This window comes from Topomyia yanbarensis, chromosome 2 (genome assembly GCF_030247195.1).
Source record: "Topomyia yanbarensis strain Yona2022 chromosome 2, ASM3024719v1, whole genome shotgun sequence".
Classification (NCBI taxonomy): Eukaryota; Metazoa; Arthropoda; class Insecta; order Diptera; family Culicidae; genus Topomyia; species Topomyia yanbarensis.
Genome location: NC_080671.1, coordinates 244,760,711 through 244,778,626, shown reverse-complemented (window position 1 = coordinate 244,778,626; position 17,916 = coordinate 244,760,711). Strand labels below are relative to the sequence as shown.

The 17,916-nt window shown below is 39.4% G+C and overlaps 1 protein-coding gene across 1 annotated transcript; it reads left to right on the top strand.

Annotated features, from left to right (window-relative positions):
• The first annotated feature begins 2,287 nt into the window (after positions 1-2,287).
• LOC131680195 (uncharacterized) lies at positions 2,288-7,015 on the top strand. The gene has a single exon (XM_058960914.1). The coding sequence runs from the start codon at positions 2,288-2,290 to the stop codon at positions 7,013-7,015; it is 4,728 nt and encodes a 1,575-aa protein (XP_058816897.1).
• The last annotated feature ends 10,901 nt before the right edge of the window (positions 7,016-17,916 follow it).

The following is a 17,916-nucleotide window of genomic DNA, read 5'->3' as shown; positions in this document are numbered from 1 at the left end:
TAAACTGAAATGAAAAATTTTCAAAATCAAATTTGTATTTTTGATGCCAAATGACTTTAAAATGCATACAACATTGACAAAAATTGACTGGACTTTGGTACATTTTTGCATTTCTCATATAGAAAGGTTATGCAATCACTCTAAAAATCGTCAATCATACCGGCCCGGAGGGAGTATGCAGTGAGGGGTTGCTACTCCCGGATCTTTCTTCATGATCCGCTGCTGGTTTCAAGCGATGTTTCAGTATCACATAGTATCTCAAGATCGTGGCTGTCGATCCATTGTATGTATGCGCAAATCGTACTGAACATATAATATTCATTTCCACCATTGTATTGAACATAACCAGCCATGGAATTGTAGTCTGGACAAATGAGACAAGCACAATTGCACCACTAGGTGGATTAAAACAGGTTTTTATTTTGGGAATGCGTCGAGTTGAGACGAAAACGTAATATGATTAATAACGAGGGTAACACTTTCCGAATGTAGAGAGAAATTTATGAAGAATGACGATTTCCATTCGACTCTAGCAGGTTCTGATTGATTTTGATGAGCATTTGATTTTTGTTGTATGACCAATTATATGTATAGGTCAAATGTTTAAAAACAGTAATTTAAGGTCAAGATAGCATCATTTTGAAACCGCCAATTTTGGAGGTTTAGTGTCTTCGATGAGTTTTACAAACGTTAAACAGCGCATCATTTAATAAAATAATTTTGACGGTATATCGTCCAAGAAGTATTGGTGAATTTTCTCAGGTTAATATTCATGACTACAATAAAGTCTCAACAAATTCACTAAAGACACGAACTCTGTTACTATTTTCTGAAAAATTAATTCTGCATAATTTTAAAACTTCAAAAATTAGGGTTTCGGAATTATGCCGTTTGGACAGTATGATTTATTTTCACCAAACCCCCACCAAACCGAATTTCTGGCTACGCCGCTGACTTCAAGTAAGTAGAAACAAAGTCGTTCTACACTCGTTCACAAGAAACTTCTTCGAATGCTGAAAATCTATTATAATATATTGAAACCCCGATTTTATCAGCCAAATATGAACATATGTTTGATGGACTCTAGCAGATGAACAAGACTGAATTCGAGTAAATCCTTTCTTGAGCATGTTGATCTTTTTATTTTTGCATATTTTCATCTTTGTTCAAACCTAAGAAAAGGGTAGATTCTGGCAACCAAACGTGATCCACAAATCTATAATTGTCATCTCTCTTTTTATCCCGTATCAGCGCTTATCACTGTTTCACATTACCCGATCGTTATCAGCAGGTAATAACCAGTAGCTTTCGGACATGATCGTTTATTATATTCACCACTCGAGATCGCTATCGTTCAATATAGTAAAATGAGTTAGTCGAAATACACCCGTTGTTGAAGCTGCATCAAATTAGATTTACTCAATCAATCAGTCGAGCAATAAAATAGATTTTTGACTAGAAGTCATCGTGATTTTTCGATACCGAAGTTCTGTGACAGTGAAATTATATTAGTTCAGTAACAGTCGCTAAAATCCGCCGGACAACACCGCGAGTGAAACTGGATGAAATCGTTCCCAGTTCAGTTCATTGTTAAAGTTTCGCCTTCGCACGCGTGGCAGTTGTAATTAAATTGAAGACCGACACTACTGCTTCCCTCGGTCCCAAGGTAATTCTCGAACATTTTTTGGTCCTTCGAACCACTTTTCAAAATCGCAATCAGATGTACACAATTAGAAGAAAAATAGATATGATCATGGAAGATGCAGAGGAGAAGGAGAGACAAGAGTCGAAAGAAGACCCAGGCAATCGTGAGGCTCGACTAGCAGCACACAGTGAAAGGCGGGAAGCTGAACAATCTTCTGTCATACAGCAAGCCGAAGACACATACTGCGAGTTGAGGGCATCATTGCAGCAACTGCTTGGCCCAACGGTCCATGCTTCAACGTCTTCGGAGTCATCAACTGCACCAGTACCAATAACTCCCAGTGCTTTCTCGAAGGTGAAGCTGCCAGAAATTAAACTTCCGAATTTTGGAGGCAAACTTCGAGATTGGGTCACGTTCCGAGACATGTTTATAAGCCTAATTCACCGCAACCACCAACTGACTGAGATAGACAAATTCACGTACCTTCGGTCATCGCTTGTAGGCGACGCGCTGCAGGAAATCTGTACGATAGAGATTTCAGCGGCGAACTACAAAATAGCGTGGGATCTGCTCCAGAAACGTTTCGAAAACAAGAAACTAATTGTAAAGGCTCACCTTGATGCACTTTTTGCTGAGGAACCAATGAAACGCGAATGTTACGACGGTTTGAGCCATCTGCTCAGTGAGTATGACCGGAATCTGCAAATGTTAGATAAGATCGGCGAAAACACTCAGAACTGGAGTACCATTCTCGTCTACATGATGTGCTCCAGGCTAGACTCTGTTACTCTCCGCCATTGGGAATCGCACCATTGTTCTAAGGAGGTTCCTACCTATGATGAGTTAGTCGATTTTCTTCGCAATCACTGTGCTGTACTTCAGTCGATTACCCCAGCCAAACCCTGCCAGACAGAGCTGAAGAAACCTCGTTTCACCGTCAGTCATTCTCACGCGACAACTGAAGCTGCCAATCGTTGTCCATTCTGTGGGGAAGGTCCCCATTCTGCGTTCAAATGCCAAAGGTTCCAAAAGATGAAGGTCACTGAGCGGTACGAGCACGTAAAGCGTCGTGGGCTGTGTTTAAATTGTCTCTCTCCATCACATATGGTTCGATTCTGTACAAAGGGTTTTTGCCAATACTGTAGGCAGAAACATCACACGCTTCTGCACAATGGAGCGACGAACGGCGGAGCAGCTGCATCATCTACACCGCAGAACAACTCCGTCCCGCATGCGCAGAACAGACCATCAATAGCGAGCACTTCACAAACACAACCACAGCCACAGTACCAGACCACACACAGTCACAACACAGCACCCACTACGAACTCACTCCCTGTCGCACACACGAACTTGCAATCACACTGTCACCAACCATCTACCACAGATCACACTTCCTTGGGAAACACCAACACATTGTCTGCTAACACCTACACACCAGCACGACAAGTTTTATTATCCACCGCCACGGTGCGAGTGATTGATCCTTACGGAAACGTCCAGTTTGCGAGAGCGCTTCTGGACTCATGCTCCGAGTATTGTTTTATAACCACGAATCTGTATCAGAAGCTGAACTTACCCGAGATGACCAGCTACCTGTCGGTTGCAGGAATTGGAGGATCAGTCGTTAAATCGACGAAGATGGTAGAAGCAACGATAACTCCGAGGTCTACCTACATTTCCTCATACTGCGAAAACGTCAAGCTTCATGTCCTGCCAAAGCTCACGTCCGATTTACCGTTTCAATCTGTCGATATTCAGCAACTGTCTATTCCGGACGATATCAACCTCGCGGATCCCGGATTCAACGAACCTGGCCCGGTAGATATTATCATAGGAGCAGAGTATTATTATGATCTGCTTACAGATGGAAAACTGAAGCTTTCAAAAGATGGGCCAACGCTGCAGAAAACAGTTTTTGGTTGGATTGTATCAGGTCGTGTAGCCAGTGGTATAGCTAGAGTTTCCAGAACCATTTCGTACCCGTGTGCATCGCTCGATCTTTGTGATCTACTTACAAAATTTTGGGAACTGGAATCATGCAACAGCAAGAGCACTTTGTCAGTGGAGGAGTCGACGTGCGAAGAATTTTTTGATCGTACAACGGTGCGCGATAAAGATGGGAAATTCGTTGTCACTCTTCCAAAGAAAGATTATCGAATCAAGCAACTCGGAGAATCAAAAGCCATAGCGACAAGACGATTTCTCGGACTGGAGAAACGACTCCACCAGAAACCTGAGTTGTTGCAACCATATACTGAATTTATCAGCGAATATTTACGGCTCGGACACATGAAGCTTGTGTCCGATGAAGTTGAACCAAACCCAGTATATTATTTACCGCACCACGCGGTCTTGAAGCCAGACAGCACTACTACTAGACTGCGTGTTGTCTTTGATGCTTCGTGCAAAACGACTAGTGGCATCTCCCTCAACGATGCGCTCATGGTCGGACCCGTGGCCCAAGAGGATCTATTATCTATCTCCATTCGTTTTCGGTTCCACCGAATGGCTATTGTTGCGGACATAGAAAAAATGTACCGCATGGTAAAGGTTCAGCCGAGCGACCAGCATTTCCAACGAATCTTGTGGAGGAATTTTGCTGATGAACCAATCTGTACGTATGAGCTAACTACGGTCACGTACGGAACTGCATCCGCTCCATATTTAGCAACTAAATGCCTGCAAACGCTGGCAATAGAAGGAGCAGCTAGCTACCCTAATGCTGCTAAGTCTCTAAAGGAAGACTTTTACGTCGACGACATGTTGACAGGAGTGGACACAATCGAAGATGGAAAGTTGTTGGTCCAGGAGATGGTAGAATTGACCGAGTCGGGAGGATTCACCTTGAGGAAGTGGGTGTCTAACGAACCACAACTCCTAGAAGACTTGCCGAAAAACTTGCTCGATGATCGCACCACGCTGGAGTTAGATTCGTCCAGCTCGCCTGTGAAGACCTTGGGATTGCTGTGGGAGCATCGGTCCGATAGATTCATGTTTCGATCACCCGCATGGAACGATCATTCTCCCATTACAAAACGAATCGTCCTAGCCGATGCAGCTCGTCTATTTGATCCTCTTGGTCTGATTGGTCCCGTGATAGTACAAGCCAAAATCTTTCTTCAGCAACTATGGAAGCAGAAGTGCGATTGGGATGAACCACTTGCAACCGAATCCCAGAACTTCTGGCTGGAATATCGAAGAAACCTCCTTGCGCTGGAATCGCTTCACGTTCCACGTTGGACAGGATTCAGCACTACCTCCGTCAGTTCAGAGATCCATGGGTTTTGTGACGCCTCGGAAGTCGCCTATGGAGCATGTCTCTACCTCCGGAGCACATCGGCCGATGGATCAGTCACCGTACGGTTGATCACGGCGAAATCACGGGTTGCACCACTAGAAGATCCAGATCGAAAGAAAAAAAGGCAATCAATCCCTCGATTGGAGCTCTCGTCGGCCTTACTCCTAAGTCACTTGTACGAAAAACTTGTCTGTAGTATTCAAACGCCCATGCCGGCGTATTTCTGGACGGATTCAATGATTGTCAAATGTTGGCTGTCCTCGGTTCCATCCCGTTGGCAACCATTCGTCGCCAACCGCGTGTCAGAGATTCAACACATTACCAGATCAGGTGTTTGGAATCACGTGGCCGGTGTGGAGAATCCGGCAGACATAATTTCGCGGGGCATGGCGCCCGCCCAACTTCAATATCAGAAGCGTTGGTTTGAAGGCCCACAGTGGGTTAGTCATGACCGCAGTACATGGCCCATAACCACAGAAGTTCTTCTAGAACCTGACCAATCGTTGCTAGAAGAAAAATCATCAGTGACTCTTTCCACTGGAGCAAAACCACCAAACGAATTTTTCTCGCTACGCTCGTCATTTCCAGACCTTGTTCACATGACAGGGTGGATTCGTCGATTTGTGCACAATACTAAAGCAGGCAGTGTATCACATAGACGCAGAGGTCAATTATCGTTCGTCGAATATGAGGAAGCAGTCACCACTTTGGTCCGGTTGGCTCAACAGGAGAGCTTTCCGGAAGAAATCGGTCATTTAACAAAAGGTCGACAAGTGCAATCGTCGTCCATACTTATTAGGTATGATCCCCAGCTAGTAGATGGAATCATACGCCTGGGTGGGCGGTTAGCACACGCGCCCATCCCCGAAACCCGCAAACATCCCATGATTTTACATCATCAGCACCCTCTGACCAAACTTATCATCAGTCACTATCATCGGAAATTGTTTCACGCCGGTCATCAGTTATTAATAGCATCGGTCAGGGAGAAGTTTTGGCCCACTCGAATTCGAGACCTCGCTCGAAGAACAATTCACCAATGTGTGCAATGCTTTCGGAGCAAAACAAAAGTACACGAGCAGATCATGGCAGACCTGCCCTCTGTCAGAGTAAATCCAGCAGCCGTGTTTCAGAAAGTAGGCGTAGATCTCTGCGGCCCGTTTTATATTCGCTATCCCGTTCGTCGCAGCGTTCCCGTGAAGTGCTTTGTGGGTATCTTCATCTGCCTCGCAACCAAAGCAGTGCACATAAAGATTGTCGCAGACTTATCTACGCAGGCATTTCTCGCAGCTTTTAGAAGATTTGTAGCCATCCGTGGCAGACCACGTCTGGTGATGTGCGACAATGCCACAAACTTTGTGGGAGCAAACCGGGAGCTTAAGGAACTCCGCCAGCAGCTCAATGACCAACAGTTTCAATACTCAAAGATTCGTGCAGCAGAAGATGATGGAATCGAATTCAAATTCATTCCGGCCCGATCCCCCAACTTCGGAGGGCTGTGGGAAGCGGCTGTTAAATCATTTAAGGGTCATTTCCGTCGAACAATTGGTAACAATCCATTATCCTACGATGAACTTCATACAATAGTACAACAAGTGGCAGCTATTTTGAACTCCCGTCCTTTGACACCGTTAAGCAACGACCCGCATGACTATACAGCTCTAACTCCCGGGCACTTTATGACTGGCAGACCACTCACCGCTGTACCAGAACCGGACCTACAAGATATTCCGGAGAATCGATTGGCGCTTTGGCAGCGAAGCCAAGCTTTCGTGCAGCGGATCTGGCGAAAATGGAAGACGGAATACTTATCGAGTTTACAAGCCAGAACAAAATGGACCAAGAAGCGGGACAACATCAAAATCGGAACGATGGTGCTTGTCAAGGAGGAAAACTTACCTCCCCAGAAATGGAGATTGGGACGTGTAGCGGAAGTGTTCTTCAGTACCGATGGAAACATACGCGTCGTGACTGTCCGCACCAAGGATGGTACGTTCAGGAGGGGCATTGCCAAGATTTGTGTCCTTCCCATCCGGGACAACATCGAGTCTCAACACGAAGAGAACTAGTTCTCTTCCAACAAGGTGCTTTGGCACCGCGGGAGCCTTCAAACGAAGAGCTCCCGCAATCCAGTTAAGTTATTTTTTCATCATATATTTCAAAAAGCTTAAGGAATGTTCATCCTCCATAGCTAGTCCTGTTTACGTCCCGGCCCGGGACGTCGATACTTGAAGGTCATCCAGTCGTCACATTTCCAACCCGTCAATCGCACTTTATCTATGTCATCAGTGTCGTCTCCTCGAGCATGTTTTCTCGTCACGGTTATGGTGCACGGTACCATTCATACTAGTAATCACATCAAATTTCGTCACATCATGATAGTACTGCAGCCTTATTATCCGAATAAGTTTCCCGTCGTGCAATGGGCCCGTTGTACGAAAGCAGCGCCAGCAATCGATTGGTCGTCAGAAGGTTTGGCCAACCAACTCTGATGGTCATCAACAGCTACGTTGCAGCATCGCAGACATCCCAGCAGTACATGATGATTCCACTCTCGTGCAGTATCGTCGTCGGCGTCATCGGTGCAATCGGCACCCGTGGAGGCCAGGAGGCCTCCACTCCAGGCGAGTTCTGTTAATGTTCTTAATTTCAAATTAAAAACCACCCTGCTTTTACTAGAAAATGTTTGATGTGACCTACCTGCATCCCGTGGACCACGTCAGAAGGAAGGATGACGGCAGTATGATGCACTCCTAGCAGCAAGTTCGAGAACAATACCAGCAGTCACTCAATTATCCGAAATTGTTCCTGATCAACAAAGCTCATCGATGGCAACATCAAACCATCGCAAACGTCGCAGCTGATAATCCGAAAATGTTCCAGTCTGGAGAGTAATATTCCCACCGGTTTCCATTATTCCATCGAGACGAACCTCCAGTGTAGCCGGTACATTTTATCACATCGCAGTGAAGCAACAACAAAATTGAAAAACAGAATTGAATTCAAGCCGAGACTGTGTTCAAATGATGAATCGTGAATTTCAAAATAGTAGTAGAAGATAGATAGAGATAAAAGGTTAGAGTAAAAGAAGCAGTGCAGGGCAAATGTGTCAGGACAGATTTGATTGGAATCCCTATGATTCCAAGGTGGGCGGCATGTTCAAACCTAAGAAAAGGGTAGATTCTGGCAACCAAACGTGATCCACAAATCTATAATTGTCATCTCTCTTTTTATCCCGTATCAGCGCTTATCACTGTTTCACATTACCCGATCGTTATCAGCAGGTAGTAACCAGTAGCTTTCGGACATGATCGTTTATTATATTCACCACTCGAGATCGCTATCGTTCAATATAGTAAAATGAGTTAGTCGAAATACACCCGTTGTTGAAGCTGCATCAAATTAGATTTACTCAATAAATCAGTCGAGCAATAAAATAGATTTTTGACTAGAAGTCATCGTGATTTTTCGATACCGAAGTTCTGTGACAGTGAAATTATATTAGTTCAGTAACAGTCGCTAAAATCCGCCGGACAACACCGCGAGTGAAACTGGATGAAATCGTTCCCAGTTCAGTTCATTGTTAAAGTTTCGCCTTCGCACGCGTGGCAGTTGTAATTAAATTGAAGACCGACACTATTGCTTCCCTCGGTCCCAAGGTAATTCTCGAACAATTTTCATGATAAGGAACATGAAGATGGAAATATGCAAAAATAAAAGATCATCATAATCAGAAATAGTTATCAGACTACATCAAGTGACGGGAAGAATATTTTAACTGCTTCAGTTTTTTATAATGAAAAAAAATGCCCGATTAAGTCAATGTCCCCATTTTGTCAGCCTAAAATACACCATGAGATTGATAAAAATGGGTCTTTATTGTATGTATTATTCACAGCGTTTCACATTAATAGGTACATTTCATTTTTGGGGATTTTTTTATTGCATCGAACTACAACAATTTTTAGATAGCTTTCAAGGGGACATTTTATAGACTTCTTCCAAAATTTGGCGAACCTATTCCAATTCGTATACCAATTAATTGGTATACTTAAGGGTTTATATGTTGCAGATAGAGAAAATACTGAAATTTTCTGCTTTTTTCTGCACAATATTACGAAAGCATATTAAACAATTTTTCCTGATAAGTTTGTGAAAATTATAAACTATTTGAAATTTTTTAGTAGTTTTATTTTTAATTTAACCAACGTAGTCTATTTTTCATGGCTTGCGGTGAGCACGATTTCTCGAATTGCTGAACTGAAAATTATGGAATAGAAATTAATTTTTAGTATTCTTTACAGATTTAACTCGCCGCGCAGATAGCTCTGAATTAGACCCGCTGGTGCCCTAAGACGATTTCACTAGATTGAAAATTATGGAATAGAAATTAATTTTTAGTATTCTTTACAGATTTAACTCGCCGCGCAGATAGCTCTGAATTAGACCCGCTGGTGCTCTAAGACGATTTCGCTAGATTTTCAGAGCACTGTGCACCCAGTGCATTAACGCAAGTGACGGAAGGTTATCGAAAAGTTTCGTGAAAATGAAAATTCCAGTGATGATGATGATTTTCCCAAACGGTTCGTTTTCGAGAGTTTTTTATTTGTTCTTTGGCATTAGGAAGAGATAGCGTGATATCAGGAGCTGAGATTTCATTTCAACGCTTTTTTGTGAAAAGGGCGATACTTACAAATGTAAACATAAGGCTTTTTTCATACATGCGAATGAGGGCTTTGAAACGCAACAAAATAACCTAAAAATTTTGATTCTACGATATTGCGGTTTCATGCATTAAGTATGTGTTACTTAAGTATCCCATTGATTCGGTGCCTCTCAAATTAATATCTGAGCTGCCCCAAATTATGTGGTGGGTGATTATGAAAGGAAACCCATTTCTGCCACAATATGATACAACCCTTTTGAAATCATCAGTAGGCGATGCATACTGTTTCCAAATAGGCAAAAACGTGATCGAAATTGTTTTGACCACGAAAAAAGTGTCTTCAGCAAAGTTTGTCTATAAAATATTCCCCATCTTTTTAAAGTATTGGTTTGGTGATTAATCCCCCTAATGCTGAGAAGCAAATTTTTGTTTGGTCATTTATGAAAATAATAAAAAACTGTGTTCAGCAAAGTTATAGGGAATATAATAAGAAACAACTTTGCTGAAGAGACTATGTATCTATCTTTCGATTTTAATACACACATGTAGTTTTCTATGATACACCCCTGACAAATCACTTTTATCAACATAACTTTTCTGGGTGATTTTTAGAATTTCAAAATGTTCTAAGATTTTGTTTGGCACAAGAAAATACACAATTTTTGTTATGCAAGTTTATTTCTATCTCTTATATCTGTAGAGTTATAGATATTTTTAGTGCTAAAAAGCAACATTTTGGTATGAAATAACACTTCAAATCCGCAAATTTCAGCAGACAAAGCCATATTCATTCGAATCTATAAAGCAAACGCTATCGAATCCAGGGATAACCATTTGTCGTACGCTGTCTCTTACATGCAAAATCATATATTCAAAAAACGACTATAAAACCCTTTAACAAGGCCGTTTAAAAATTACATCACTCATTTAAGGGTAAAAGAAGGATGTATGAAGCATGTTGTTACATGGAAGAGAGGTAAGAGGTGGGGACTAAACTAAAAGATTTTTGAGTTGAAAACATTGGTATAATTCATTCGTTTTCGAGCTCTCCATCGAGACAGAGGTTGTTTTTTCTAGTCCGTAGTGCTGTGTGAGGCGATAAAGAATAGTGTTAATCCGCTCTCAAGGTTATTTTGCCAGTTCGGTTCGGTGCTCAATCTTTTGTTCGCGTGTGAGGATTAAACAATAGCCAGCTGTATAAGCTGGATCGGTTCGTCATTGGACACCAGTTTAAAGCTAAGTGATTTTTGTCTTTTGTAACACATTTATTGCTTTCTTCCGTCTGCGCGGGCAATGACCCCGTGCGTTGACGTTTTCTATGGTTCCCTCTCCGGATGGTCAAATGGAAGTTGAATCGGGTTCAACTTCTAAGGCTCCCCCCGGCCCAAACAATATCCAGAACTCTCAACTGGTCCATTTGTGGTCTTCTTTCGGCCCAAGACTAAATCACTGAATCTTCTTCAGATTTCTAGAGACCTGACGGAACGGTTCTCGGCTGTGACCGAAATTTCAAAGGTCCGCTCGGACAAGATAAGGGTGTTGCTAGCCAACTTAAAGCAGGCAAACGATATTGCTTGCACTTTACGCGGGATTATAACGTGTATATTCCAGCTGTAAAAGTACAATCCGAAGACGTCGTAACCGATGAGAGTTTGACGTGCGAGGATCTGCTGAAGTACGGGGTTGGCCGTTTCAGAGACCGCTTACTTCAGCCAGTGAAAATACTTGAGTGCAAACGTTTGCACTCAGTAGCAGTTGCGGGGGATAGTTCAAAAACGTACCCCCAATCAAACTCTTATCGGGTGACCTTCGCTTGTACCGCTTTGCCAAATTTCGTCCTCTTGCACAAGGTTCGTCTGGCTGTGCGTCTGTTTGTGTCTATTATTCATATATCTATTATTCTTCAATCAATTTTCATAAAATGTAACTTATTGAACGTGTAAAATTCTGATGAATAAAACAAAAATAAAAACGTTAAAGGTAAAATTCAGAAACATCAAACTTTTTGATATTTACTCTACAAATCTCATTTTTTCGTTATTTGTCCTAATACCTCAACTTCCCCTATTTTTCCAGGAATGAAACTTTTCTCATCTGATCCCTAAGCATATTTTACACTAAAAGTAGTAAATTAAATAAGAATTTTATTGTTAAATGGAGTTAATATGTGCGATTTTATGATAAAAATGTGAAATCGAAACTATATGTCAGATAATTTGATGTTCTTGAATTTTACCGGTAACGAATCTATTTTGTTATAATCCTAAGGATTTTCCACGTTCAACAAGGTATAGTTTATGAAAATTGAGTGAAGAATAATAGAGATATATTCACGAGAAAATGATGAAGTTTAATATGAATGACAAAAGGCCATTTAACCCCAACTTCTCGTATTCGCACTAAGGTCAAAAGGGTTCCGTTCGATTTCTGAGATTTTTTCACATTAGAAAAACTAAAAAATATGTATGATTTGCATCACGGAGCAGAAAAATCATTAAAATAGGGGATTTTGGGGCCAAAATGACCCAGTACCCCACTTTCCCGCATTTTCCTAGAAACAAGTATATCTCCATTCAAATACTAAGATTATTTCCTTCCAAAAGAGGTATAAATTTTAATTTTCTGATTAATACTTCAAAATTTATTGCATTTAATGTATTTTTCCTCCATATTGTCCCATAGTACCAATTTCAAAAAAATTCAAGCGAAGTGAGCGGGGGTCTAAAATTGTCCAAATGATGTGAAATTTGGCATTTGAGCTTACTTTGACATTTGTCACAATATGAGAGAATTCAAAAAAAAAATTTTTTTGCAATGCACTACTGTGCACCCAGTGCATTAACGCAAGTGACGGAAGGTTATCGAAAAGTTTCGTGAAAATGAAAATTCCAGTAATGATGATGATTTTCCCAAACGGTTCGTTTTCGTGAGGTTTTTATTTGTTCTTTGGTATTAGGATTAGGGATAATAATTCAAATCAAGGATACTACTGGGAAGTCACCTTTAGAAAAAGTCGATGTCGAAGTAAAATTTGAAACTATGCACGCATGCACTTCAGAGATAGCGTGATATCAGGAGCTGCGATTTCATTTCAACGCTTTTTTGTGAAAAGGGCGATACTTACAAATGTAAACATAAGGCTTTTTCATACATGCGAATGAAAGCTTTGAAACGCAACAAATTAACCTAAAAATTTTGATTCTACGATATTGCTTTCTTAAACTACAGCAAAAAATACAACGGGCGAATTTGAATTTTTGTTTGTTTATTTAAAGTTTCGCCCTCCACGCTCCATGCAAACAAACAGAGCGATTTGCTTTGCCAGCAGTTTAGAGACGAAACTGTTATTTTCGTATTTTTTTTTAGTATTATCAAGCTGAAACCAGCTGTAAATAGTAACAATGTTCTCTATTGAAAAAACACGGACGAAATCGGTGGTGTAGAACGGTAGTTATTGTAAAAAAACGTAAGGGCGATACTTCAATGCTGATAGGTGGGACCGAAAAAGTAAACAATCGCCAAAGGGGCGATACTATCATTTTGTCAATTTCAATAGCAAAAACAAATTTTAATTTAATAATTTCAAATACTTTATGAAGTTTTAGGTTTCAATCACTGAATCATGCAATCTAGGATGTAAAAAAAAAACACAATAGTTCTTAAATAGGAAATAAAACCAAGTCTGGAATTATTCACTGTTGATTTTCTGTGAATGGTATCACTGCTAGTATCGCTTTTTTCAAGAAGAAGCGTTGATTTCTTAGTTCTCAGTCGCGTTGGAAATTTGAGTAAAGTATAAACTTCAAATCGATCGAAATTCGATTTTTTGGCTCAGTGCAATATATAACCCCTTTAGGATAATTCAGTTTCCCCACCACAATATAGATATTTTATTACCAGAGCATTAACAATAATTCGTTGGTATGTCTATTTTATGGGCCATTTTTTCGCTTTCCCATTTATTTGGTTTGAGATTTCTAGCACTGATGTTGTCCTATGCTGATTTGAGCGATTCTCTGAGTCCTGCCACTATCCCATGTAGTATGTGTTATCAAAAACATCACGAAGCATCAAGTTCTAAATGCTCTCAAACGATATAATATCCGAAGAGTGATAAGAGTTATAAGAAATGTCTCATCACACTGTTAGGTGGATTAAACACGTTTTTATTAACGACTTATAGTGAGTCAATCTTTTTCCTTTTTACATTTCTTATAAAAGAAATGTATAGAATTCGCTCAAACTTTCAAGATATTGTCCGAGGCCCGGAGGGCCGAGTCTTATATACCAATCGACTCAGCTCGACGATTTGGGACAATGTCTGTGTGTGTCTGTGTGTGTGTATGTAACGGACAAATTCTCATTCGTGTTTCTCAGCAATGGCTGAACCGATCTTATCCAAACCAATTTTATATAAAAGAACTAAAAAACAGTAAGAACGCTATTAATTTGTTTTTGATTCTGATGTTTAGTTTCCAAGATATGAATGTTTGAATGCGTAAAAATGGCGTTTTTGCAGTTTTTTCTGAATTATATGCCGAAATTGACAATATATATTTACAATTTATATGTTTTTAGACAGATTTAACGAATACCTTTCGAACAAGCTATAGATTGTTGAAATCGGACTATTATCAAAAGAGATATTTAACATTGAATGCGGACGAAAGATTTTTATCATTTCCCTTTGCCAGCAATATGACCAAAAACATGTAATCTATTATTAACGCCAAAACGGCTTATTTTACGGCAATAGTATCTTCGGAGAATTTAATGGAGGCAATATGCCCTTTCTTTTGGTATTGTTCTTTTGCTGATTAATCCCCCTGTGAGTGAGATATTTTCATAAATTTTCTTGGAAGTGATTATATCGAAATGATGCCGTCAGCAAATTTGTAGCTCTTACTTTTGCGAATAACTTTACTGAAGACTTCAAATATCTATTTTGAATACTGTAAAAGTTATGGCTTATTGTTTGTTTATTACTCTTTGTCGCCTATTTATTGTTCAATATAGTAATAATCCATTGAAATACATTATTACGATAAAACGAATTTTGTATTTCATTTTTCTATCTTCAACCGCTGGAAATAATCACCGAACACTTCCAAGTTGTCTGGAAGGAACTTGATAACTTATCAGAGCAAAAATGTTCATTTGTATGAACCTTCTGACTGCAATTTTTCTAACTTATAACCATCGGATCGATCTGAAACATATCGGAAAATGAAAAGCGAAATAAATAACTCCAAGCAACGGCGTAGCCAAGAGAAGGTTTTGGGGTTTAACACCATACAACTAATGGACTTCCGGTTCCGGAGTTACGAGTTGAAGAGTGCAATCACACAGCAAATTCCCATATAAACTGAAATGGAAAATTTTCAAAATCAAATTTGTATTTTTGATGCCAAATGACTTTAAAATGCATACAACATTGACAAAAATTGACTGGACTTTGGTACATTTTTGCATTTCTCATATAGAAAGGTTATGCAATCACTCTAAAAATCGTCAATCATACCGGCCCGGAGGGAGTATGCAGTGAGGGGTTGCTACTCCCGGATCTTTCTTCATGATCCGCCGCTAGTTTCAAGCGATGTTTCAGTATCACATAGTATCTCAAGGTCGTGGCTGTCGATCCATTGTATGTATGCGCAAATCGTACTGAACATATAATATTCATTTCCACCATTGTATTGAACATAACCAGCCATGGAATTGTAGTCTGGACAAATGAGACAAGCACAATTGCACCACTAGGTGGATTAAAACAGGTTTTTATTTTGGGAATGCGTCGAGTTGAGACGAAAACGTAATATGATTAATAACGAGGGTAACACTTTCCGAATGTAGAGAGAAATTTATGAAAAATGACGATTTCCATTCGACTCTAGCAGGTTCTGATTGATTTTGATGAGCATTTGATTTTTGTTGTATGACCAATTATATGTATAGGTCAAATGTTTAAAAACAGTAATTTAAGGTCAAGATAGCATCATTTTGAAACCGCCAATTTTGGAGGTTTAGTGTCTTCGATGAGTTTTACAAACGTTAAACAGCGCATCATTTAATAAAATAATTTTGACGGTATATCGTCCAAGAAGTATTGGTGAATTTTCTCAGGTTAATATTCATGACTACAATAAAGTCTCAACAAATTCACTAAAGACACGAACTCTGTTACTATTTTCTGAAAAATTAATTCTGCATAATTTTAAAACTTCAAAAATTAGGGTTTCGGAATTATGCCGTTTGGACAGTATGATTTATTTTCACCAAACCCCCACCAAACCGAATTTCTGGCTACGCCGCTGACTTCAAGTAAGTAGAAACAAAGTCGTTCTACACTCGTTCACAAGAAACTTCTTCGAATGCTGAAAATCTATTATAATATATTGAAACCCCGATTTTATCAGCCAAATATGAACATATGTTTGATGGGCTCTAGCAGACGAACAAGACTGAATTCGAGTAAATCCTTTCTTGAGCATGTTGATCTTTTTATTTTTGCATATTTTCATCTTCATGATAAGGAACATGAATATGCAAAAATAAAAGATCATCATAATCAGAAATAGTTATCAGACTACATCAAGGGACGGGAAAAATATTTTAACTGCTTCAGTTTATTATAATGAAAAAAAATGCCCGATTAAGTCAATGTCCCCATTTTGTCAGCCTAAAATACACCATGAGATTGATAAAAATGGGTCTTTATTGTATGTATTATTCACAGCGTTTCACATTAATAGGTACATTTCATTTTTGGGGATTTTTTTATTGCATCGAACTACAACAATTTTTAGATAGCTTTCAAGGGGACATTTTATAGACTTCTTCCAAAATTTGGCGAACCTATTCCAATTCGTATACCAATTAATTAACAATATTACTTAAGGGTTTATATGTTGCAGATAGAGAAAATACTGAAATTTTCTGCTTTTTTCTGCACAATATTACGAAAGCATATTAAACAATTTTTCCTGATAAGTTTGTGAAAATTATAAACTATTTGAAATTTTTTAGTAGTTTTATTTTTAATTTAACCAACGTAGTCTATTTTTCATGGCTTGCGGTGAGCACGATTTCTCGAATTGCTGAACTGAAAATTATGGAATAGAAATTAATTTTTAGTATTCTTTACAGATTTAACTCGCCGCGCAGATAGCTCTGAATTAGACCTGCTGGTGCCCTAAGACGATTTCGCTAGATTGAAAATTATGGAATAGAAATTAATTTTTAGTATTCTTTACAGATTTAACTCGCCGCGCAGATAGCTCTGAATTAGACCCGCTGGTGCTCTAAGACGATTTCGCTAGATTTTCAGAGCACTGTGCACCCAGTGCATTAACGCAAGTGACGGAAGGTTATCGAAAAGTTTCGTGAAAATGAAAATTCCAGTGATGATGATGATTTTCCCAAACGGTTCGTTTTCGAGAGTTTTTTATTTGTTCTTTGGCATTAGGAAGAGATAGCGTGATATCAGGAGCTGAGATTTCATTTCAACGCTTTTTTGTGAAAAGGGCGATACTTACAAATGTAAACATAAGGCTTTTTTCATACATGCGAATGAGGGCTTTGAAACGCAACAAAATAAACTAAAAATTTTGATTCTACGATATTGCGGTTTCATGCATTAAGTATGTGTTACTTAAGTATCCCATTGATTCGGTGCCTCTCAAATTAATATCTGAGCTGCCCCAAATTATGTGGTGGGTGATTATGAAAGGAAACCCATTTCTGCCACAATATGATACAACCCTTTTGAAATCATCAGTAGGCGATGCATACTGTTTCCAAATAGGCAAAAACGTGATCGAAATTGTTTTGACCACGAAAAAAGTGTCTTCAGCAAAGTTTGTCTATAAAATATTCCCCATCTTATTAAAGTATTGGTTTGGTGATTAATCCCCCTAATGCTGAGAAGCAAATTTTTGTTTGGTCATTTATGAAAATAATAAAAAACTGTGTTCAGCAAAGTTATAGGGAATATAATAAGAAACAACTTTGCTGAAGAGACTATGTATCTATCTTTCGATTTTAATACACACATGTAGTTTTCTATGATACACCCCTGACAAATCACTTTTATCAACATAACTTTTCTGGGTGATTTTTAGAATTTCAAAATGTTCTAAGATTTTGTTTGGCACAAGAAAATACACAATTTTTGTTATGCAAGTTTATTTCTATCTCTTATATCTGTAGAGTTATAGATATTTTTAGTGCTAAAAAGCAACATTTTGGTATGAAATAACACTTCAAATCCGCAAATTTCAGCAGACAAAGCCATATTCATTCGAA